This window comes from Catharus ustulatus, chromosome 21 (assembly GCF_009819885.2).
Source record: "Catharus ustulatus isolate bCatUst1 chromosome 21, bCatUst1.pri.v2, whole genome shotgun sequence".
Lineage (NCBI taxonomy): Eukaryota > Metazoa > Chordata > Aves > Passeriformes > Turdidae > Catharus > Catharus ustulatus.
In genome coordinates, this window is record NC_046241.1 from 3,703,183 (window position 1) to 3,729,293 (window position 26,111).

Below are 26,111 nucleotides of genomic sequence, written 5' to 3' on the forward strand. Positions count from 1 at the left end.
CATCTGTCACTGCAGGAGGATGCAGCCACCATGGAATGGGACTGCTGCCAACACCCTGCCTGACAGGTGTCAGGTTGGATTCTGTGTCAGTGGTTTGGGTTTGTTCTTTGTAATACTGTATTTCTATTTTAATTTCCCTAGTAATGAACTGTTATTCCTAATTCCCATATCTTTGCCTGAGAGCCCCTTAATTTCAAAATTATAATAATTTGGAGGGAGGGGGTTTACATTCTCCATTTCAAAGAGAGTCTTCTGCCTTTCTTAGCAGACACCTGTCCTCCAAACCAGGACACTGAGGCATCATGGCCATGACCTGTAAGCTTTTCTTTTGTCTCTGGTAGTTGTTTTACCAGGACCTGAGAATGCTAATATTGATCAGCCATCTCTCAGAAAAGCTCACATTTAGCCAGCAGAGAAAAACCGGAGGCCTTACTTGACGCATTCCACAAGAGTCTTTATTTCATGCAAAGGGTGGTCAAGCAGGATTCTCTCAGAGACAAAGGAAAAACAGTCATATTTATAGGTTCAAGGGGGATTGAAACTCCAGCCAATAAAAAGTTTATACAAAAAACAGCATCCAATCTAAGTGAGAACTTCTAAAGGTAAATGACCAATTACACAGACTAATTTCTAACCAGTTATCTTCCAAAGTGTTGGAGAGTGACCAAATTCTTAAGGAATCTTGGTATCTAGGAAACCTTATAAATTATAGTAAGTTCTAGGGGCCAGGGGAAGATGGCTTTGGAGGAACTGTATCATCCACAGTGACCTACCTCGGGGCCGGCTGCGGCGTTTGCGTCTGCCCACGGCGGTGCTGCGCAGCGCGGGCTGCAGCTGCCCGATCTCGATGGGCGTGTTGGTGCGGAAACTCTCCTTGAACTTCTGCATCAGGGACTCCACCGTCTCCTGCGTCACCTCGGGAGCTGCAACACCACCAAAGGGGCTGTGGTTAGAAAACAGCTGGGCCACCGTGTCCCCACTGCCCATAAATCCTTTCCTTGTGCAAGCCAGAGTTGAGTCCTGGGGCAGGAGCTCTGCCAAGACCGTCTGACTTCACCCACAGGGACCTGTCCTGTACTTTTCAGCTCTTACCAAAGCCACTCACACTAGAAAATTGTGGGTTTACAGACTGGGCAACAGAGAAACAGGGATCAAAACCCTTGCTTGAGTTAAGTGCCAGCAGTGGGAACCATTTCAGGAAAGCTCCAGAAAGGGAGGGAGCCAAGGGACCAGCTGTGTTACATCTGCATTTTCCAGTACCAGGCTCCCCCAGGAACCACGGATCAAAGACAGAGCTCCTCAAAACCCCTGACATTTATGGCAGGCACAGCTGAATCCTGCAGTGTCAGATGCCCCAGCAGGCAGCATCACATAAGGACAAACTACATCCAGAGCAGGGAAAGGTCTGCAAAGAGCATCCAGTCCCATCCCCACAGCACCCATCGCCCCTGAGGTGCCAGGGAAGGATGCTGTGGCAGCCTGGGGTGGCTCAGCCTCCCACTGCCACGATCACAGGGGGACCCTGACCCTGCAGCTCCCTTGCCCAGGAGAATGTGTGGCAGGGCCTCCCCTGAACAGATGGAGTGTTACCCAGACCTTGGGGCTGTGTGATACAGGACTTGTGGAGGTGGAGCAGGGAGCTCTGGAGTGGCTTGCACAGCTGAGGTTTATTTACCAAAAGGAGGCCAGGAGGAGAGCACAGGGGGAGGAAGAGGAGGAGGGGACCATGCCTTGGGTGAGCAGCGAGGGCACAGCAGGCTCATGGCCCCGGCTGGGCTGATGGCACCGTGGTGACTGCACCCACCTGGCCACCACACTGGCACAGCCATCCTGAGGCAGCTGCTCCCACACCTGCCAGGGGAGCGAACACCAAGGGGGGGAGTGGGGAGGAAGGGGGGTCCCTCAGCCACGGGCTGTTTGGGATGATGCTACAAATACTGCAGGAAATGAGAAAAGACCCTTTGGCATGACTGCAGCAGGCAAAGTTTGGCCTGGGTGGGCAGCATAGAAAAAAACCTCAGTGACAAATGAAAGACAGAGAGCTTCAGCTGTGTGAGCATGAGGGGTGAAGGATGAAGGGAGAGCCCTTCATGCACTGCCAGCAGTGCCAAAAGGAGAGAGAAGAGACCACTGCACCATAACGGAATGAGCCAGCACTCGCTGGGACTGTTCATCACATCCACGATGTGATGTTGCCCACTGCAAACCAAACTGCCTCTGGGCCTCCCCACAGCAGCCCTTGGAGGTTCTAACTGAGAGGGACAGGAGGAAAAAGAAGGGAAGAAGTGGCATTAATAATTTGCTTTAAGTACCGGCCAGCCCTGAATTGGACAGGCAGTTGGAGTAGATGATCCTCGTAGATCACTTCCAACTGAGCTGCTCTATTCTACACAACCCTGCAAGCCCCCCCTGGACTGCCTGTGCCAAACACGGGCTCAGCCAGCAGCTCCTGGCACCTCCACAGCACCCACATGCTGCTCCCAGCACGACACAGCCACGTCAGCAGTGCCCAGCACCAGCCCCTCCCAGCACTGGCCCAACACCACACGTTTCAGAGGCGACAGGACCGTCCTCCCCTCCAGCAGAGCTTGCCAAACGCCTTCTCTCCCTCCCCAGTTCCCAGCGTAAGTCCACCCGGGCTGCTGAGCTCACATCTTCGTCACCGTGCTGAGAGATTCTGCAGCCTGGCAGAGGTGGTGAGATCCACCCCGAGGTTTGGCACAGGGCTGTGATCTCCATCTCCCCCCAGGAGCAAGCTGGAGCGGGGGAATCACGAGGCTCTCCAGCCCCCACAAAATCAGCTTCCCTCTCTGGCAGCACTTTAAGGACACAGCTGAAGGTCACCCTACCTTTGCAAAGCACAGCACACACTCCTGACGAACACCTCCCTCCTGTCCACCCCCATATTCTATTTGAAAAGCGATTTGCTCTCCTTATGGCTCCCCTATTTGTTTGCACGTCTCCCACAAAACAATTCCTACCCCGAGCCATTCTCTCCTCCTTCCTTTCTGCTGGCACAAATTGGAGTGGGAAAATATGTTGTTTGGCTTAAAAATTACAACAGCAACAACAACAAAAAAAGTAGTCATCAGCTGAACAATATGAGCAATGTTTGGGTAAAAATACATTGCAATGGAGATGGGAAGCAGCAGCATTCATCCCAGCACAGCCAGGAGAGCTGCACACTCCCAGACACACAGCATGGGTACGGGGGGCTGAGCTGGGGACATGCCACAAGTAGGATCTCACCATCCCAGCAGGGATTCCCATCTCAGGGGCCCAGGCTTGGATCTGTGTAACCACCCACAAACCCAATTTGAGAGATGAACTATTTGTGAGCCCCCACCAGTTGCACTTGGGTGTTGTCTTCACTATTCAAGGCACTACAAAACCTCTCTGAGTACTCAACCTGTTCCCAGCCAGCAAAGCCTGGCAGTGATGGAAATACCCCACAGAGCTTGGAAAAAAGCTCTCAGATCTGCTGAAGTGTTTTAGTCTTCACACACGGCCTTGAGGACCCCAGTGGAGCAGCTTCTCCCCAAACCAGGCTCAAACCTCGTGGTGCCATTGGGTGGTGGGAGAGCTGCATAGTCCTACAGCTTGGGTTTTGCATCTTATTAAAACAGAATAGTGAGGTTGAAGGTCTGCAAAGGTGCCAGCTTCCCTGAGCCTCAAAGTCTTTGGTGTCTGGTTTAAAGGTTCTTTTCCTGTGGCCACAACCATCCGTGCTCTCCTCACACAGCACCTGCACTCCCAGAGCTGCAGGAGGACTGGCAAGGCAACAGCAGCTTCTATCAGAGCTCCACACAATAGGTATGGACTAAAACATATTCTTATAAAATATGGGTTTTTAAACATCTCGTTTTCCCATTCCTCTCTTTGATTTCTGGCTGTCAGAAGGCAAGTTATTGATCCCTCAATATTAACAGTGGCCACAGTGCTCCCAGAGTTTGAGGGAGAGGAATAACTCCAGAGCATCTCAAGAGCTGCTCGACTGAGCATTTTGCAACAAGACAAACTCAATCAAGGATTAAATGGAAAAAGTTTGGGCGCAATTAGAAGCCAAGGTCACTGGGGCTTTTACCTGCTGACCACATGGGGGATGTAGCCCCCTCCCCTCAGACACTGGCTCTTCTCAAAGACTCTCCTGCTCTTTCACTGACTACTTGCAGTATTTTTTCAAATAACCTGATTTTTCTAGGCACAGGGCAGGGGACTCTCCTGGGAACCACTGATGTGGGCTCTAAAGGTCTAATACATCATCACGTCCCCAACATGCCACAGGAACACCAGGAATGTGCCAGTTTAATAATGTTATAATTGTTTCTTCCAAAACAACCCCCTGATATTCAGCAAGCTCATTTTGATGCTTCTGGATCAATATTTTAGAAATTTCTGTTCTACAAAGTATTTCAAGAAATTGACTTTCCGATCCTATTTTGGAACAAGCATAAATTTCACAATACTGGAAGTTTTCCACATGGTGGAAACCCTGATTTCTCACCAGCTCTAAATAATGGGTGTTTGTTGCTTTTCGAAGCATGAAATAACTAACAGTGTTTGTTCTGAGACTGGGATGTGGACTGATTTTCAACAGTGCCACCCTGAAGGTACCGAGCTCCACAAAGCACAGAGCTTTAGTAGCATAAAATTAGGTAATTACACTGATGCTGATGTGATGGCAGTGGGAGAGATTTGTACAACAGCTTCTCATGTACTCAGAGGAAAACACATCTGGAGAGAACACCCTGCCACAGAGCAGGGCAGTATGGCAAAGGCAGGAGAAACAGCAGGAACTTCACCTCTTCAGCCAAAACCTCTCTGAGCAGGAGAGCCTGTCCCCTTTGTCCCCTGATCTCTAGCAATCCATGTCAAGTGCCACATGCAGCCACTGTGTTCAAGAAACACAAGAAGCTGCTGGTTGCATTCCACAACCAACTCAGGACATATGTATCTACTTTATTTAAATGCATATATATAAATATATCTCCAGATATATACTTAATTAAAATGTATATCTCTCTCTATATATAGATATATACAAAAAACATCAAAAGCAAGGATGAAGAAGGATCTCCAAAAAGCTCTTTTACAGAGTGGGGTTCTCACATACATCAACAGAGGGAGAGAGGAACCCAGGAGCATTTTGAAAACAGCCTTGTATTCCATGTTGACTTTTTCTTTCTTCTCTCTCCTGGCCCTATTTTGTTCAGTTTTAAAATAGAGGCTGTATACATTTTTAATTTTTTTTTAGCACAGCTATTAATACATAGCTATTAATACACAGCTATTAATATATTAATAGATTATTATATACATTAATAAATCTGTCGCTATAAAAATAGATCTTTATACGCAAAAGTCTGATTTCAATTGCAAATTGGAGGGGGAGGGAAGAAGAAGAAGAGATAAAGTTTTATTCAAGATGTCTCCTTTGAAGGAAACTGAACAAATGTACTTTCCTCCTTCATATATTCATGAGATGACTGCTTCCCTACCCCGTTCCCCACCACCCTCAGCTCCGGGCTCAGAGCCAGCACAGCCCTTATCTGGTACGAGGCAGGAAAAAAAAAGTCCTGATAGGATCAGAAGTTTTCAGTAGTTTAACAAATCTGGGGAAAAGTCTCCATTGGGTTCTAATAAAGCTTTAGGAGCGTGACAGGAAAGGGGATGCCGGGAAGGGCTGGTGTGCAGTCGAGGGGGATGGAGAACAGCATCCTGCAGTGGGGACAGGGACTCCAGGGCACCCCAAAATCCTTCTGGACATGCACCCACTCTTTGCTTTTCACCTTTATTGCCAAGCTTTGCCATTTCCCCCATGTGTAAAGAGCAGGAGGGAACACCTGCAGCTCCCATGCTCACTGCAGGGCTGGGCAGGAATGGCAGGACCCCCACGCCAGGGGAAGGGATGGGCAGAGCAGGAGCCCCCAGCAGCACCCACCCAGCACTGAGTGCCCTGGCCCTTCATCCTCTCCCCAGTCACGGCTCTCAGTCACTTCCCAGCTAATTGCCTCCACTCATGTGTGCAAACTCACCGTTTACCGGAAAATGTCACGGAATGTTAATTTCATTCGGAATGCGCTTCCATTTTTTTATGATGGGAAATGAATAAGCATTGTATTAATAGCATAATTTCCAACTCCAACCGCACTCGTGGCCCCGTGGATGGAGGCTGTGAGTTACTCATCACCCTGCACCTTCCCTGCCTCTCCAGCTCCCTCCTTTCCCTCCCCCAGCTCCCCCCACTTCTCCTGTTGGTAATTAAGATAATGCAATGTAATTATAAACATATTAGGAAAGATCAAACACTGAAGAGCTGTGGTCTAGCAGTCCTGCCTCTGCCTCATGCCTCTGCCTGGAGAGCACCTCCCAAAAGTTGATGGGTCCCTGCACTCCTGGGGCTGCTCCAGCTGCTCCTTCCCAGGAGCTGTTTCTGACCAGGAAATCCTCAGCTCTTCCACGGGGTAAAGGATTTCGAGCACACCCCTCTGCTAAAATGTACAGGGCATTTATTTCTTTATCCCATTTTTGGAGTGCTGCCCCATCTCCCCCTGCCCCAGCACTGAGGAGGTCCAGTCCAACAGACTCCATTTCCCATTTTCTCGCTCTAATAAAACCCTTAACTTTGAGGTTTTTATGAGACATCGTAACTTTTTTGCTTAGGCAGCGAGCAGAGAGGATGAGGGAAGATGGGCAGACCCTGGGTATCAGCTAATGCTCCTAAAGTTATCAAATAATTGAAAAGTTAAATAAGAACACTCTGGAGGAAGCTTCCCGATTTGGTGCTAATGGGCACACGGAACAGTCCGGGCTAATGTTGCGTGGAGGAGAGACTGGCTCAGAGCACAGCTCTGACCTCCAGCTCCCCCTCTCCACCACACAGCTCCTGCAGCTCTGCAGAGCCAGAGGAGACACTGCCCATGGAGCCACAGAGGGCAGGAAAAAGTCCCATCCCCATCAGTCAGAGGAGCCACTGCTGGAGGATGGAGCGGAGGCAGCAGCACTCTGGCATCTGTCAGGTGAGGGTGAGCAAGTGCCAGCACCCCAAAGGGTGAGTGAGGGCAGGACAGGGCTCCAGGAGGAGGCACAGCTGCCCAATATGGGTGGGAAATGTGGCACAGTGACCCCTCTCCAGTCTGCACCACCCCACCTCCATGCTCAGCAGCATGGTGCAGAATGAACTTTTTAGTTATAAAACACATTTCCTCTGCCCAGCAGACAAGGTGACATTTTTCACAGCACTGACAATGCTGTGCCACGTGCCAGGATGAATGAGGGAGCCATGCCAACCCAGAGGAGAAGGACAAACTACCAAAATCTCTCAATGTGGCCAGGAGCTTCAGCTCCAAAAGCAGCACCACAAGGACCAACGACCTCCGGCACTGGGCATTGCACAGATGGAGGCAGCAGGCAGGAGAGAATGAGCTGAGAGCTGGTTTGTTGGCTCAGGAGAAGACCTGGGCACAGCCAGGATATCAAAACCAAACCTTTTCCAAGCCATCCAGGTAAAGAAGTGAGGCTGAGCACTGCCACACTCACAGGACCCAGTGGGAGAGTCGCAGCAAATGCCGTAACTCAGCGGGGCCGTCAGAAAGGATTGATTTGAAGCACCTTGTTAATAAGTTTCCTCTCCCACTGCTCCTTCAGGGAGGTCAGTGCCTAATGATAAATGGGGCTGGAAGGTGCCTGCAGACCCAGTATCAGCACAGGTGCCCAGCCTCAATCCATCTTCCTTAGGAGCCAGCTGACAAAACCGTCTCGCTGCCGTAGCCAGGTAAAACACAACTGATGGGAAGAGGACACACAAACAGAGTGAAGAGTTGGTGCTGCAGCTGCCCTCCCTGCTCCCTTCCCCATAAAACCCATGAGTCTGGGATGGAATGATGGGGGATAATGTCCACATGCTGACTGGTGGAGCCACAATGCCACTAACAGCTGAGAGAGAAAGGCTGAGTATTGTGGTCTGAGGCAAACCCATCTCTTGCTCAGGGGACAGGATGCAGAGCAGCCTCAGCTCTAAGCCCCAAGGGCTGAGTCCTAACCAGCATCTATATACTTCCAGTGTAAATGGGGAACATTGTGGGATTGTTCTCCTTCCTCCCACATCCTCTTCTGATCAGTTTGATCAGGAACCAGTGGCAGGTTTTCACTCCATGCTGATACCATGGAAGCACATCCCTGGAAATGGCCAAGGTCAGGCTGGACAGAGCCTGGAACAACCTGATCTAGTGGAAGATGTCCCTGCCCATGGCAGGGGGTTGGAACCAGATGATCTTTTAGGTTCTTTCAACCCAAACCATTCCAGGATTCTGTGACAGCCCTGATCAGAGCTGAAGCTCTCCCAGGTCCCCTGCTTTGCACACAAGATGCAACCCAGCCAAGAAACTCAGGAGAGGCAAGGACACCTGAGATCCCCCAAGGCAAGTAAACAACCATCATATTATTTTTTTAAATTTTCCATCAGGGGAAGGAAAGAAAAAGAGGAAAAAAAAAAGTCATCTTGAAGCTAATCTTGGTCAACAACTGTCCCCCAGCCCAGCTACACCTTTAAATAATGTAGTGCTTTATCAAACATTCATAGTGATGCACAAAGTGATGAACAATGTGTGCCTGGCATTTATATAAATATAGTTCCTGATGGCTTATTTTCCTTGGACAGCCAACACTTCACAGCTTATCTTCTGTGAGCTTGTGTTTTTGCCTGGATGGAAAACACTTTGGACACCTGGGGAATCAGGACTACTGCACATGAAACTGCCATGACATCCCCACTGGGCATCTGCAGCCCCACAAAACTCCACAAAAATCCTCATTCAAGAGCTGCTCCTGACTTGAGGAGCCAGAAGGCACTCAGCTGTGGCTGGAAGATGGGGCACCAAGGGTATTTCTTCAGCTTGGGATGTTGTGGAGTGTCAGGGGGAGACCAGTCCGAGCCTTGCAGAGCAGCAGGACTTCACAAATCCAGCATCTCTTCAGGATGCTCAGCAAAATGCTGGCATAATAAACCACCCTGTTTCTCTTCCAGTCCCCATGGCACCATTCAAAGCCACTTATCCAACTGTGTCTCATGAAATTAATGAGCAGTTGAAGCAAAGAGAGGAGAGAAAAACAATAAAACTTATCAGGAGCCCATCCCACAAGCCTCTTCTCCACAGCAACAGTTGCCATGGGCCAAGAAGAGCCCTGGCTGACCCTAAGTGTTTAAATTAGTCATAAACATGGGCCACAAAACCCATGAGCTGAGGGCTGCAGGACCAGAGGAATCCCCAAACCCCAGGAGCTTCCCTGTCCCTTCTGAGCCATTCTTAGAGGCAGGAGAATGTTGGATATGGCTCTTGTGGGAGAGATCATGTGAGTGTGCTCCCACACATCTGTGATGCTGCTTTGATCCAGCTTCCTGGGGGTGTAAGGGAAGGGGGCCATGTCCTACAGCACCACCATTCCCTCCCCCACACTGGGGAGGACAACCCACACTTGGGGTGGAGGTAGCCAATTCAATGGGATGATCAGAACAAACAAAAAACCCCAGCCTGGCACCTCTCCATTGAGGTCTCCAAAGGCAATTAATATTAATATATTAATTATGACTGTGTTTATCTCTGCAAAGCACAGCTTTTCCCTGGCAGGTCAGGACATTTTCAAATCCACACTGAAGTCTGAGCTGGCACCACCACAGAACCAAAGACCCAATGGCATGTGTGGTGTAACCTCTGTGCCTGGGGGCCTCATTCCCTTCATTAACGCATTCAATTCAGTCACAATTGAACATGCTGGACTTGAAAACAGCTTAAATGTCTCTGTTAACTAGAGACACTACCTAAGCATGTCTGGAAATGCTGCCCTGAATTAGGAGTCAATTCCTACCCTCTCAAGCCCCCACCTTTTTTCTTTTCATTCCTTTAAAACTGAAAGTTGAAGCTGGTTTTTTGTTTTCTTTTTTTTCAGACAAGAGTAGAGCACTGCAAAAAACCGCTTTTCACTGGCAGGCTATGAGAATATACATTTTCAAAGGTCCCTATAAATTACAGAAGGAGTTGGCTGGGATTAGAGCTGGGGAAAGCTGATCACGTACAAAGGGGGTCATGATCCCATCAGGTCACAGGAAAGAAGAGCCCCAAGACACATCAGATGCTGGCCTGACGCACTGTCCCATTTTAGCCTCCAGCCCCAGCAAACGTTAAGCCATCACTTTATTTATTAAAGGCTCAGAAAGCCTCTGGTTAATGCTGGGAATCAGGGTGGAACTGCACTGAGTCCCTGAGCCACAGCAGCAGCAGCTCCCAGCCCCAGGGATGGCCCAGCCATGAGCCCAGCCAGGCACCAGTGTCCCCTCAGGGACACCAGGCTGTCACCTCAGGGACATTATCAGGCCACACATCTAGTTCCTGTTGTCTGAATGTTGTCCCTTCTCCAGCATGGAGAGCTGCACCATCACCTGTTCATTGTGAGGGCACTGCCCCCAGCTCACACCCATCTCTAAATCTCATCTCCAAGGCACTGCAGAGCTCAGGTATTTGCAATGAATGACAATCTAGGGAACAGCTTAGCTACCTCTCCTCCTCCTGCACAGCTCAGCCCCCTTTCCACAGCCCCAGCATCCTGCCCTGCAGCCAGAGCACTGCATCACCTCTTCCTGGAGGAGGCTCCACTGGAAGGAAAAACAATACTGAGATGGAGCCACCAGAACAGGTACTCCAGTGCTGGTGAGGGGCATAGGAAACTCTTGCCATCAACAGGATCCTTCCCCTGCTTTTTGCTGTTCCCTCAAAGCCATTTGTCTCCTCTGCCTAATTCCCTTCTCTCACATTTCTCCTGGACTGCAGCACCCAGAGCAGCTTGGCTGGGAGGCTGGGGGGACCACAAGCCCTCACATCAGCAGTTCTCAGTATTTCCTTATGCTGCCTTGCCTGCTGTCTGGCTTGGCTCCCTCTCCAACCCCTAGATGAGGACTGGACCAGTAAATGACATTTCCAGGGCTACCAGAGCAGCCAGTGGCAGGCTGGAGCTGGATCCACATCTCCAGGTGCACTCTAGGAGCCAACCATCTTTCAGGAATGCTCAAAAGCACCTCACTACCACTACTGAGAAAAGCATCCATGGATTAAGTAAGAGAAACTTCAGAGGTTTACCTGAACCAACACAGCAGGGGAGAAGTAAGTCCAGGAGAGGAATTCAAGATGAGTGCAGAACCACACCTTTGATATGCCCATGGTATTAATCATTGGACCATCAGTAATAAGTCCTGTCTCCTGTCTAGACTTGGAGGCCATAGCCAGACTGCAGAGCCTGTGAAGCCAGCACAAAGGCCTGCTTGAAATGTTCTTTTTTCAAACATGAAAGAAGCTGAGAAATAAAGATGGGTCCTTTGTTGCAGGAGTGGAATTGCAGATAGTCGATTTTCAGGTCTCTTTTCTCCTCAGTTTTCACCCAGCAGAAGTTCTATTTCTTGCTGATCCTTAGGAGATTTGGTTTGGCAAAATCTTTCTGAGGAACTTGTGGGTAATCCCACACTGAGGTTGCTGGACTTTACCTTTGTTTACCAACTCCATCACTGTGTATCCTGTGCATCCCAGACAGAGCTGCAGCAGTGCCACTGCAATGGGCTGGGGACCAAAGTCCCTCAAACAGGACTTGGTGGACAAAAGCAAAGGGCTCCAGCTGCTGTAGCAAGTGAGGAATTCCCAAAGGGATGGAGCTTGAGGCCATCTGCTTGGGAAAAGAACTCATGAGGAGCATGGACTGGAAACTCCACAGTGAAGTGAGGACAGAGTTGGTGAGGATTTCCCATAAATTCCCATAATCACTGAACCCATGTTCACTCTGGGGCTGAGTTCAGAGAGGAAGGGTCTCCCCAGCAAAGACCAAGACCCCAGAACTGCACCCCACACCAACAGACCCCACTTGGCACCATGCACACCCACTGAGCACAAAACCCTAGAGACCTTTTAATTGCCAGAGAGAACCCAAACCCATGAGGTGACAGAGTAGCCCCCTCTCCATCCCAGCTCAAGGGATCCTTCTGGATAATTAGGACAGCCTGGCTATTGCCTCCAGCCTTGCTCCATTTCATTTTATTATTTATTTTTTAAAAAAGGACTACTTTTCTACTTTTCTTCCTAAACTGCCTTGGATTTTTCTTCTGTCTGAATTCATCTGGGCTCTGTGCAATGTCACCAGGTCAGCTTGTGCTCCCGCTGCAATTCTAATTTTGTCAGCTTTACATTTTCTAGGCAGTTGGGAGATTTTTCTTTCTTTGCTTCTTTTTTTTCCCCCCAAGTCAAAAATGATTTTGCATAACAGTAATAACGTTAATGGCCCTGCACAGTGCATCCAGATTACAACTGCAGCTAGGGAGAAATAAACATCTCATCTTTGCCCTGCTGTTTATCTCCCCACAGCAGAGCCTGGTATCAGGTCAGAACCTGTAATTTCATTAACTTTATCACTCAGACACGCTTGTTGCTAGATGTCATTATTCAGCACATCACTCCTGTGTTTTGTTTGTGCTGGGATTCACTTCAGATGCTCTGGCACCACACGGGAGCATCCCTCCCATCCACATCGCTGCCTGAGCTGGGGAGGAAAGTTTGGCTCGCTGAGCCGTGATCTGCAAAACATTTGTGCAGCTCAGGCCTCCTGGGCAGGGACTAGATGGAGCAGAGCCATTCAGTGCAATTCCCTGGCCAGATACATCCAGGAGTCGTGAATAAAAAATCCCACAGTTTTCCTTATGGAAAGAAAAATTGATCCCACAGACACCAAGCGTGGGGTGGGCAAATCCCCAGTGATGGGACGTGCACAACTCAGCCCCTGCTGGTCAATCAGTGCCCAGCACAGGGGGGAAGGGGAGCACAACTGCTCCATCTCCATTGGAATTGCCACCCCTGGTAATTAATGCTGGGAAGTGACACTTGAAAGAGCCTGTGCTGACAGCCCCTGTGATGATACTGTTTGGAGCCTGCTGACAGGTCCCAGCTGATGTCTTATCACAAGGCAGCACAGCCAGAGCAGCAAGGAGAGCTTTTCCCATGGGAGCTGGTGGATTCCCTGGGATGCAGGCACAGCTCCACACCCCTCCCCAGTGACCACAATGAAACCTGGCAGTGGCAGCTGGGCACCAGGGAAGGGCTGATCTCACTGTGGCACTGCAGCCATGCCCCAGCTGGCTGTCCCTTAATGCACCCACCTTCAATCCAGCTGCAAAGCCATGCCAGAGCAGAACTGGCTGCCAGACCCTGGGGAGCTCCAGTACCTGGTGTCTGCTCACACCAGCTGCAGCTTCTGCACCCCACATCTCCCATCCCCACAGGGATCTGGCTGTGCCTGCACCTGTGAGCAGCATGTCTGAATCACCACGTTTCCCCTGTGTGTACCACCAGGTCAGGGTGGAAAGCCCACAGCACCTATATTTATATCTGCAGTCTAGAAACTCTAGATCTGAATGGCAGCCACCTCATCCTGGGCAATCCAGGCTCTAAGCAGATTCAGCAGAGAGGAGTAAGCAGCACAAACCAAGGAGCTTGGCTCCTTGAGCAGAGCCTCATCCAAGAGGGAAAAGTGCCCATCTGGGAGGAAACATATGGTGAACTGGCACAGTCTGGAAGGATCAGACTAGGCAAGGCACAAACCTGCCTCGATGCAAGGCACAAAGCCTGCCAGCATCACAAGCAGAGCTGCTGGGAGCATTTGGGAACATCTCTCCCAGCCCAGGTATCCTACAGGCAGCTTTCAGCTTGGGGAGGGGGTTGAGTCTGTGTGAGTTTGTTACTGCCAGCTCCTGAAGCCCTTAGATAGTTTAATATTCTGCTCTAGATCTTGTTTGCTATTTTGTTTTGAAGAGCACTGAAATGCAGTTACTGCTGTCTTCCCCACTCACACAACTCTAAATAATTTATAGAAAAGCAAAACAAAGAAGAGAATATGAAAGAAGAAAGAAGGTAGCTCAGTTACGATGTATGAAGGCTTTCATTTATTCATTCTCACTGAGCAGAGGGTTGAGGAAATATCTCTTAACCCCAAGGGCTGGTAGCAGCCAGACACACACCAAGGGATATCAACAGCAATGCTCAGAGCAGCACTCAAGGATGGCAGATTGATCCCTGGGCACCTCCAAATCTGTTTGAGCCACAATACCCATCACCATCACAGCCTTGTTTAAAAGGGGAAAGAGTGAAGAGCAGTGGAAGAAAAAAACAACCTCAGCCACCACTTATGGCCATCAGAGGGGCAGGGAGCTGCTTTCCAGACACACTGCATCACCTAGGCTACAACTGGCTCTTACATGGAGCCAGAAAGAGTCCCTGTCCCCATCCCTGCCACTGTGGCTGCTAAGTCTGTCTGGGAAGCCCACACAAGAAAGGCAGGATGTTCAGCACCACCCCAAGATCCCTTCCCTGCACACAGCAAGCCCTTCCTTGCTCCTGCTGGAATCACTCACAGCACTAATGTGCTTTGCTTTTGTTTATTCAAATGCATTTTACTGTGCATTGCAGGTGAACAATATTAAATGGCTCATAATAACATTTCAATAAGCAGAGGTGGGTGTAGCAGCTTCTGAGAGACAGACTTTAGGAATGCAAGCAATCAAGTGTGCGTTAGCCGAAATTCCCTGGGGACCCGCTGTTCCCCAGCAGAGCAGAGAGAGAAAAGCCACAAACCTTTCTTCTCGTAGTCAGGCTTCTCCTCCCCGCCCCGGCCCAGGCTCTCCAGCGTCCGTGTCACCTGGCTGCCAAACTCATCCTCCCTGGTGCTGGGCTCTGCCCGCCGCGGGGTCTCCTCCTCCTCCTCGTCCTCGTAGTCGTCCAGGATGGGTGTCTCGCGGATGGGCACCCCGATGACCGAGTTGTGCGCCTGCAGGCGCGAGTTGCGGAAGCTCTCGCGGGCCTGGGGCCCCAGCAGCACCGAGGGGATGTAGTGGATCTCGTGGGTGGCCTCGGTGCTGGCGCTCTTCTGCGGGATGCGGCGGCGCTTGTGCCAGCGGCGCTGGGCGTACAGGGCCACCATGAACACCAGCAGCAGCAGCAGCAGTGCGATCAGCCCGCCCTGCAGAGAGAGCACAGGGCACGGTCAGCGCTGCAGGGAGGGTGGTGGGATGCTGCAGTGCCCGTGGAATCACAGATGGTGGTGGATGAGACCTTAAAGTCCATCTCATCCCACCCCCTGCCATGGGCAGGGACACCTTCCACTAGAGCAAGGTTGTTTCACGCCCCATCCAAACTCAAACAACTTCCCTGTCCCAGTGCTTCACCAGCCACTGAGTAAACCCCCCGAGCACCCTTCCATCAACACCCCCTGGAGCACACAGGATTCATGGAGCAGCCACCTCAGGTGTGAGCTCATGGACACGTAGATGAGGATGCCAGTGAATAGCACAGTGACACCCCCAGCTCAGCTCTGACCATCCTCCCAGGGACTTTGTTCTTTCCACCTTACTCCTTGGGACCCCCATGTACCTACACAGGGGAGAAGGGGAATGGGGATGATCACATCCCACCACTTAGGAGGAAAAAACCTCATTAAAACAACCTAACCATCACCCAGGAGCAATAAAGCCTTAGCAGAGACACACACTTCCCAAAAATTATGGTCCAACAAATGGCCCCTCACAGGCAATACTCCCAAGGCATGGTCACCCCAGCTCCAACATTTCTGGTCTGATTTCCCTGTGGTTTCAAAATCAACTGCAGAGCTGGGGCACAGCACAACATACTCCACACCCAGACCTTCTCTACTAAATTCTTGTCTTCCCCTCTTCCAAATTTTATTCAATGCAGTTCTCAATAATGTTAATATTAAAAATAAAAATCTTTAACAACAAAAAAAACCAAAAAAACAAACAAAAAAACCCCAAAAAACCTTCCACATATCTATATGTACATGGAAGTAGCACATCCTCTCAAGGGAGCCTGGCTAGGGAGTAGCAAAGGGAACCAGCCCTGCCTCTGGCTGCTCTGGAAGTTAAATTCATCCCTACACACACAAGAGCTGTGCCTGTGCCAGCTCCCAGCCTCTTAATCTCTGCAGCATCAGAGCAGTTTTATCCTGTGGCAGACAAGCAAGGCAGGGCATGTAAATCAGGAGCAGCACGAGCGACCAGGGCTTTGCAGCATGACAGGAACAGCCAGGGCAGGGCAGGCGCTCCTTGGGCACCTGGGATGCCACAGCCCAGAGCTGCACCGAGCTCTACAGCAAAGCAGAGGCGTGAAAATATCCCCTCTGCATTCCACACACAGCACCAGGCTGCACCCAGAGCACGGCTCTGACTCCTAAACAGGAGCAGCTGAGAGGAGGTGGCACTGGAAAGCGCAGTTCACAGGATTAATTACCTCAGGAGAGGCCTGGGGAGCTGGAGTGGAGGACAGAGGTTTCCTGCAGCACAACCTGCCCCAGGAGGGGCCACACAGCATCCCCCACAGCAGGATCCCCTCCTCTCCCACAAAATGTTCCTAACGATGCAGGACTCAGGGGTTCAGGACACTGCTCAGCTTGAGTTCCCCAATTTGTGTGATGTGTACCATCAGGGAAGGTGTTTCACTGTCCAGGAGGTGCTCAGGGATCCCTGCATGGCAGCGGGGCAGGGCTTGGTGAGCTGCCCAGGTTTGTGCCCTGCAGTGCCAGGGCACTTCAAGGACCAGAGAGATGGAGACCCATCGTGGCCTTCCATGCTCAGAAACAAGAACCAGCATGGACAGCTCAGCCTGGGAGAGCAGACATGAGTTTCCTTGGATTTGCACAGTGCCTGATGCACGGAGACCTCAGAGCATCCCAGGAGCTCCATGGCCTGAGCCACCCACACCCACTGGCATTTCCTCAGAAATCCACTTTGCAGGAGAGAAACCATGGTACACCAGAAGGGTGACAAGGACACAGCAGGGCCACAAAGCTCAATACAAAAAACCCTACTGCAAAACCAGGTCTGGCTGACGTGCTAGCATCCTTACAGCAAAGAGAGGGTTCTCGTGGTCCAGAAGGGCTTCAGAACAACACTCCTGGATGCAATTTCTGGGAAAAAATCTTCTCCAAAGTCTTCACTAGCAAATCCCTGAGCTGCCCAGCTGGATATCACTCACACCTTCGTGCACTCTGCCATTGGAAAGGGGCTGCAGGGCAGAGCACTCTGCACCTGTGGGCACACAGGCACTCACTCTCCATGGAAAAGCAAAACCAGAGACATTCCAGACGTTCAGAAAAGTTCAGAGTGACAGAAAAAGCCTTTCAGGAGGAGTAGCTGTGCCAGTTGGACCTAAGGAAGGTGTTCAGTCACCCATGGCAGGCCTGGGACTGTGGATCTTTCTGACTGGGCTCACCTTATATCTGCCCCTGGGAAATGTCCTGGAGAAAATAAACCTGTTGGCATATTAACTAAAGATCTCTGTGCTTGGGAGAACCTACCAGAAGGCATAAAGGCACCAAGGTTACTCATGTGCCATTCCCCCTCTGACTCCAGAATGCAGGGCTGGCTCAAGGAAGCCAAAGGCTGCCAGCTCAGCTACAGCTCCCAAACCTTTGGGGATGAGCCAGAGATCTCTGCTCTGCCAGTCACTGGGACAAGGGCCTCTGTCTGCCTGGGAAAGGCTGGGGTGCCTGTGCCAGCCCCTTGGCTGAGCACCACAGGCTCATCACAGGCAGCTCAATTCCAACGTGCTCCTTTCGTCCCTGACCCCGTGCCAGCAGCTGCTTGTTTAACCACACCACACACTGGGAGAGCTTCCTGGGAAAAGGGGGGAAAAAAAAAAAGAGTCAAACTTAGGAGGCGTTCAAGCCAGCCTCATTTTAATCTATTTTTCGTGTTAAATTATCCAACTGAGGGAGCAGGAGAGAGAAAGGGGAAAGAAGGGATAATATGAGAAATGTTTTATTTGACAACGTGTCATTCGGAAACTGATTATTTCTGTCTCTGAGCTTTTTAATATTCCCAAACAATGGCCGAGCCGCGCGGGGATTTGGTATTCTAAGGCTGGATTTATAATACTCTGTTCTGCAGTGATAAGAACACGGGCCTTTAATCCTCTGAGCTGTGAACATGCATATTCTCCCACGTAATGTCCTTCCTGCCACGCTCCTGCTGCCCTGGGCCGAGCAGGAGCCACCAGCACCAGAGCATTGCCAGGACCCACAGGAGAGGAGGAGGAAGGGGACAAGGAAGGTGGGGGAGAAGAGGGATGGTGGGAACAACCCACACATGGAAATAACTGAGGGCTTGTGGCACCAAAGTGAAGCTGGAGAGCTGCAAGGCTGGGATTTATTTGGAGCTCAGAAGGAAAATCAGTGGGAGAGGCCACCTGCAGCCCAAGAGATGGGACCCTCACGTAAATGATGAAGGCTGCCGAGCTGTTGGATTCCGCTCTGTAGGAATCTCTGAGATGCTGAACAATTTCTGAGCAGTAAAAGAACACATGACAGCTTTGAACACAGCCCCCACCCTGCCCTACCAAGCCAGTGAAAGACAAGGGGGTCCCACTGAGCCTTGGGGTCCAGACAAACTCTCTGCTCTGCTCCCCATAGGGGTGGGATGTGGTGTGATCCCTTGCAGGAATCCTCCATCCCTGCAGCCTTGCAGTCACACAGTGTCAGAGCCCAGCTCAGAAACCAAGCCCTGACAGTCTTCCAGCCACCACACCAAAAGGGCTGAAGTCACAGAAGAAAATCCCAGGCTGGAGGGGATAGTTTGGGCTGGGCAGCCCTCTTACACCACAGCATTCCTTGTGTAGGTCAAAGCAAACCCAGTGACCTGGGCCCCTTCCTCCCAACACCAATGCAAGTTTTTGTCCTGAGGCAAGAATATCCCTCTTTCTTTCCTAACTTAAAGCCATTTATTGTCCAGCATTGTGCTGGCAACCAGCCCCATGGCTACTGAGCTGCTGCTGGCTGCAGCAGGGCTCTCACAGCCCTGACACTGCTCCAAGGACAGCTCAAGGATGCCCCATCACTTCCTGGGCTGAACAGCCCCCGTGCTGGAGCATCACACCCCCTGCATCATCCCAGCAGGTGAATTAAGGTGAGCAATCAGGTATCAGCAATAACCACACAACCCCTCAGGGCTCTTCACACTGTGTACTTTTCCTTTCTTTCCTTTTGGCTGTAAAGGTAATTAAACACTAGGACAATTTACCAAGGGGTGTAGTGGATTATCCATCACTGTCATTTTTTTACTTTTTTTTTTTTTTTAAATCAACCCTGGATGCTTTTTGAAAAAGTCATTCTTTATTTCAAATGAGCAATAGGGGCTTTGAGGCATTCTTACACCCTGTGCAGCTCTGAGGGTACAGCAGATGATCCCATGGTCCTTCCTTGAATTCCATTCACCCCAGTTTGGGCTCTCCCACAGTTCAGCTCCCCATCATCTTATCTCTCCTCTGGGGCACTTCATCCCCTGCCAGGCAACCCAGACACACAAAGCACCACCAGACCCTGGGCCTAAGAGGGGTCAGGCAGAGCCCACCCCATGCACAAACCACAGCCCCCCCTGCCAGCCCAAACCCCCACATGCTGCAGGGCCAGTGGTGAGTCCATGAGTGAGCACCAGGCAGGGAAACTGAGGCAGAGCATGGGGATGGGACCAAGGACACACAGCAAGCCAGCATGGAGGCTAGAGAGGGAGAGACAAACACCAGGATTAAAATATACACATATATGCTCCAAAGGGATCTGGATCCAGTCCTGATCTCCAGATCACTCAACCCCACCTCTCTCTGTAAGAGACAATGATGATACACAGGGCAAATCTCCTAAAAATACAACATTTTCTCCCTGTACATTTCAAATCCCCATTACAGCACAGCTTCACCAAGGTGCCTAACCACACACTTAACTTTAAAAATGTGTTTAATTCCCATTACAGTCCATGAGCTTGTAGCACACGCCTCAGTGCTTTGCTGAGCAGGGACAGCTCCTTGAATTGCAGCCCAAAGAGAACTGTATTACATCTCTGTTTTCCCTTCTTCTCCCAGCTCACCACCTCCCTGAGCTGCAGATAAGCCTGGGGACTGTCTTTTGGGGGTGCTGTTATCACTGCTGTGTCACCTCACCCTGCCCAGAGGTGACAGCACCCCCGAGCCACCCTCCCTGAATGGGTGCAAGGAGCACAGGATGAGCCTTGGTGTGACAGGAAGGGTTCCCAGGATGGCTCCATGCAGACCATGCAGATCTCCAACCATGCTGTGCATCCACACACAGGGCATAAATTTCAGAGTATATACGGTCCTGTAAAGTACAACACACACACCAGCAATGAGAGTTACAGTTGCTGTGGGAACCATAACTTTAAAATCTCTGACTCTTCCACATTATAAAAAAAAAGAGAACAAGTCAGACAAGTCACGTTTTCTTTTTTTTTCCTTTTTTTTTTTTTTTAAGCCATGCTCAGTTTTGTTTTGTTGTTTCATCCAAGAAGAGAAACAAAAGAAGGAGTGAACCTGCCAATCAGCCTTTCTGTGCTGCTCAGACATGCAATGTGATGTTCCAGTAAATGTTTATTTGAAAGGTCTCCCAGGCACCGGCTGTGTGCAAGCACCAAAACACACAACCCTCAATCACAGCCAACATGCCTGCGTGCCCTGAACCGCACATCTCGCTAGGATAACAATTCAAAATGACTCCTAATCCATTTTTATTATGTAAAAAAAAGGCATTTATTTGCAGCGAGCTGAAATAGGAGGGCTGGAGGTGATTTTATTAAGCACCTGATTGCTGGCTCTTTTTAAAGCTGGGGCGCAGATTGCATAAATTGTGATTTTAATGCACGCTAAACGGTTCACCTAAATGGGCTGACCTGCTAACCCAGAGCCTGCCCTCAGAGAGGGAAGATTTTAAAATTCATAAGGTCTCCTGCGCTTGCGCTCGTGTTTTCCTAATGTGGGCAGCCTGGGAGCACAAAGCTGAGACTAAAACAAAAGCTTTTCCTTCCCCCTGAGGAGTCTAAGTTACAGAGTGCCATCCCTGCTCCATGCTGAGCCAACAAGAGACCCCTGCACGTCTCACCCACTCCATTTCCACCCCATGACTGAGCTGTGTGTCACCCATATCCCAAACAGGAGGGAAATTCACTTGAATTAAGGAAAAACTACCTGGATTTTAAATAAAAGAGGCCACCTCATCCACAGTAAGTGTCTCCCAGTGCAGGTGAGGTTTCACCTGCCAGGACAACCACCTGCTGCAGGCTGAGAGTGCCCAGGGCTGTGGCAACACAAAAACACCTCCCAGCAATGGGGGGCTAAAGGAAAATCTCTCAGAGCCACCCCTGACCAGTGTCCCTCCCTGCACCACCCTCAGCACAGAGCCCTGATTGTCCAGGGGAGCCCAGCCCCTGCCACAATCACGTCCCAGCAAAGGCAGCTCCTGCCAGGGAAAGGGCGAAGGGAATCCACTCAAACTGACTGTGTGTGGCCCTAATACCTTCCCAACTGAGAGGGAAAAGCAGTGAAGTCCTCCAAGGTTCAGTTTAAGCCTGGTTTAACTGGATTCATCTCCAGGGATGGAAGGCACTTGCCATGGGACCTCCCGAGGTCACAGCCACTGCAGGGTCCCTGACCTACCCAGCCCTTTCCAAACAAAGGTTTAGCAAATGCTCAAGCAAGGTCTCAAATTAGGAGGATTATTACAATATCCGCCAGCACAGCATTTGCTAGCAAGTAATGAAATATAATTAAAAGTAAAGAACACTTGTCAGATAAATGACAAACACGTACTGCTGTTGCAAAAGTACCTTTGCTTGTTTTTTTTAATAATTGTGTTTATCCGCTTCCTCACTAATTTGCAAAAAATGCAGTTAATTCTCAGTGGATCTCACAACCATTAGTGCGAATTAATGCTGTTCCCACTGTATATTCTGCATATATTAGAAGAAAGATTAATCTAATAAGAGATGCACATCTCTGGGTGAGGGAACACGAACAGGATTCACATCGTGCCTGCAGCCCCCGAGCCCCAGAGAGGCACTCAGTACAGCACCCGTTCTGCTCAATTAACCAGCCCACTTCTGGGGCTGCCACACCTTGGCCACTTGTCCACAAAATGTGGCAGAGATGCAAAAATTCACCACAAGTATGGGGACTTCTTAGAGAGCCAAGCACCTCCAAACCCTGCTGATGGACCAGGTCTCCTCTGCACTGGTTGTGCTGCTGCTCTACTCACGGTGAAGATGGGAGAGAGAGTGGAAAAGAGATTTAGCATTTATTTATGGACTTCTCAAACAATTTTTGGAGCAAGGAGATGATGGGAAGGTGCTATTGTACACACAGACATGAAGGAAAAGAGCTTGTTTTGTTGGCTGTGGGTTTTTTTTTTTGGTTTTTGAGTTTTTTTGGAACAATCCAGCCTATTGTGTAAAAATAAAAATCAAAACCAACCCACAAAAACCAAACCCTGCCTTACTATATTTAAAGTGCAAACATTTCAGCATAATGAGCGTCAACAGCTGAATGAACACAAACCACAGCTTCCCAGAAGGAGAGGGAGGATATTCAAACACAATATCAGAATATCAGGGATAAAGCCTCCATACACATGCCCACATGTCATTTGGCATTGAGGATACCTTGGAATTCTGGCATCCTAAATCACACTACAGCAATGACACACCACAGCCCCCATATCTGAGAAAAGCTTCCACTGGTACTTTGGGCATCACACACCAAAGGGGAAAAAAACAAACCAAATCTTAATTTATTATCAATTTTCACTTATGAAAAATTATTATTTGAGAAGAAATTTTTAAACTGTGCTGCCCCCCATGTAGCACAGAGCAGGGAGATCCAAGATTTTGATTTAAGGAAAAGATCCAAGACCTCAGGAACACCACAAGCCTCCTCTCCCAAAACACCACAGCTATTCCCAGCAGGCTTTTAAGAGCCCAGTTAAATACAGCACTTAACCACACACTTAACTCCCATTAATGTCACTGGAACCTTGCACACAGATAAAATTTATCCTGTGTTTCAGGGCTTTTTCATCTCCCAGGGCTTTTTCATCTCCCTGACAAGAACTGAGAACTCCCTCACCCAGCTCTGCATGTGATGCCTCCAAACCACCTCGGGGCTCAGCTCAGTGCAGAAACAAACCCATGGGGATGGGATTTCCTTCTGCTCAGCTCCCACACTCATTGCTCACACACGAGTCCACAGAAACCGTTTTGTTCTGCAGCACATCCTGATCAAACTGCTCTGTTTTCACCCAGCCTCTTGCTGTATCTATTGGGAATATAAAACTATTGGAATGCACCAGATTTGGGGGTTTTATTTTGTTATTTGAAGGGTGTGAGAGCAGCAAACTCTTTCCTGGGGGAAGCGGGGACAGGGCACCCTGCCACTGGGCTGGGAAGTGAAAAGATGAATTTGTACCTCCCAAAGGGCCCTTTGAACCCCTAGCTCTGAAGAGCTCTGCACATCCTGAGGACAGTCCCCATCCCCAACCTCCTGAAATTCAAGTTTTGGGGTTTTTTTTTATTTTTTTTTATTTTTCTGTATGGATGCAGGACATCAAAGTCAACAGAAGGAAAGCAGAGGTGGCAGCATGGCAGTGCTACCAGGGGCTGAGACAATCTGAGACTCACACCCCATCCCAGCTGGGAGCAGTGCATCTGAGAGGGATGCAGGGAGGGATAAACAGGAGCTGCTTCACCGATGAGGGAGGATTGCAGGGCAGGCTGTCACTGCTGCCTCACCCAGCTCAGCTGCACCACACCATGGGGGTCGTGCTGGAAAGGCTGCAGCCCCCTCCCCAGCCAGCAGCAGCTGAGAAAGTGCCTGCTTGGGAGAGGATTCGTTTCAATTAAAGGTGCCTGGTGCTCCAATCGAAACCAATTAATTCTCCCCATCTGAAAGCTGATTAGCTGGGCTATCTGGGTAAATGGATAATAACAGGCTAATCACCCCCTCCCCGTGCACACACCGGGGCTGCTGTCAGGTGTCTGCCACAGCTTTTTGACACTGTGTCTCCAGCCTAATTACAGCATCTGTGAATAGCTGTGGAGCAGATCCCAGCTCCATCCCTGGCAGCATGGCTACTTCAGAGCCAGTCTGAGACCCCAGCACTGCTCCCAGCTTCCAAGAGAGCTCTGGGCAAGGAAAGCTGCTCCTCCAACCCCAAAAACTCCCTCATCCCCCTGGAAGCTCTCCTGGGATGGCAGTTCCCAGCTCTCCAGCCCTGTCCCTTCCCCTGGCTGTTACAGCCAGTGTTTAACTCTTCTTCATCTGCCTTCCTTATCCTTCTGCCTCTGGAATGTGCTCCCACCCAGCCCAGCCTGGGACAGACACTGGGAACAGCAAGTGCTGGGATTTATGGGCAGAGCTCTGCACCTCATCCCAAGCCAGCCTGGCACCCCCAGCTGAGCATCCTCCACTACCTCCAGTGCTCAAGGCTCAGCCCCTGATGTGCTCAGGGAGTTCAGGCAGCTGAACCCAGACACGGGGATGGCAGCAGCAGGAGAGCAAGGGAAGGCACAAAGCCATCCCACTCTGCTGTGACCCTTGTTCCCTCCAGTCCCCACGTCACCACTAATGCCACCTCAGCCCTGGTGGCACAGCCTGACTCTCCAGGTCCCAGACAAGGGGCAACACCTGGGGAGCTGGTGGCAGGAATTTTCCATCTCTGCTCCCTAGTTTTTTTCCTCGCAATTGGGAGGTGTTGACTAGCTAAAACCCATTTTTCCAATGATGTATTTTTGGTTAAGAACAAACACTGAGCCAAACTGTGAACAGAGAAAAACAAAGACCTCAATCCTGCTGCCATTTTCTAATCAAATTTCCTTTCAGTAATTTGACAGGCCTGTTTTGAAAATTTAAATGTAGTACCAAAATGAAGTTGGATTCCACAGCTAAACAGGAATGGAGAGAAAGTGTTTCAAATGGGGCTAATAAAATCCTTCTGCCCACACCTTTGGGCTCACAAATCACAAAGGATCACAAGGTTGGAAGAGACCTCCAAGATCATCAAGTCCAACACCTCAACTAGACACTGAGTGCCACATCCAGTCTTTTTTTGAACACATCCAGGGATGGTGACTCCACCCCCTCCCCAGGCAAACCATTCCAGTATTTCATCACCCTTTCTCTAAAAAACTTTTTCCTAATATCCAACCTGTATTTCCCTTGATGCAGCTTAAGAACACAGCTCCTCTCCACTCCTTGTTTGTTGAGTACTGAGCTCTAGTTTGCTCACTCCCCCACCACACACAGGCATCCCCCAGCAGTTTGTTTTTAGCTTGTAGGAGGCAGGAAAACAAATTCCAGCCAGCTCCATCTCCTCAATGTGGTGCCTATCCTGTGGCTGGCCTGAGTTCACATCTAATCTAAATTAAGCCCAGTTTATTCAATGCTCCCATCTTCAGAAGAGCCCTGCAAACAAAACAGCTTGGCCTGAGGGCAGGGATGCCTGGGAGATGAATATCCAGCCCTGTGTGTTCCCAGAGAGGCTCACCTGGTGGCAGGAGAGGAGGGAGCTCTGGGGTGGAGATAAGAGCCCTTTGAGAGGCAGCACTGTCCTGCACAAGCTCCCCCACCTTTCAAACCTTCCCCTTGCTCCAAACAAAAAGCCTCTCACTCCCCAGGGACTCAGCTCTTGTGCTCAGCATCTGACCTTCTTTCAGGTTTTCATGACTCAAGAGTAATTTCCCACAGAACAAAGGAAGCCCAAATAAGAATGGAATCTCTATTTTGTGCTACAGACAGAGCACTGGAAATTTGGTGGTTCAGCCTTTCTGGTCCATGGCTGCAATCCGTGGATAAGCCCTTGGAAAAACTCCCTCAGGGAGCAGCCCCACCCGTGTTCCATGGGAATGGGACTAGGATAAATCCATAAATCCAAGGGTAAATGCACTAGAGTGCTGGGAAGCACAGAACAGCACAGTCACTGATCTAAGACCTCACACAAACAGGACAGGAGTGTGAGTTTTAAAACCAGAGGCTGAATGTGTCTTGCACAGACCAAACAGGAGCTCCAGGGAATGAAATCCCAGAACTCAGAGCCTCAGCAGTGCAGGTTCCTGCCTCAGGCACCAAATGTCCCTGTCCCTGCAGGGACAGAGAGGAATGGACCTGGCATCACAGAGCATGGGCAAAACCCAACCTTCAGAGGGCAGCTTGGAAAGAAAAACATGAGTGCTTAGACCCCTGCTC

The 26,111-nt window shown here is 50.0% G+C and overlaps 1 protein-coding gene across 1 annotated transcript in view; it reads right to left on the bottom strand.

The window, feature by feature from the left end:
* The window catches only part of ASTN2 (astrotactin 2), a 315,518-nt gene that overhangs the window by 222,848 nt on the left and 66,559 nt on the right, over window positions 1–26,111 (bottom strand). Inside the window, exons 3-4 of the mRNA XM_033077837.1 lie at window positions 14,658–15,042; window positions 774–923 (exon numbers count right to left, since the gene is read on the bottom strand). Coding sequence (XP_032933728.1) covers window positions 774–923; window positions 14,658–15,042 — 535 coding nt within the window. The remainder of the gene's footprint in view (window positions 1–773; window positions 924–14,657; window positions 15,043–26,111) is intronic.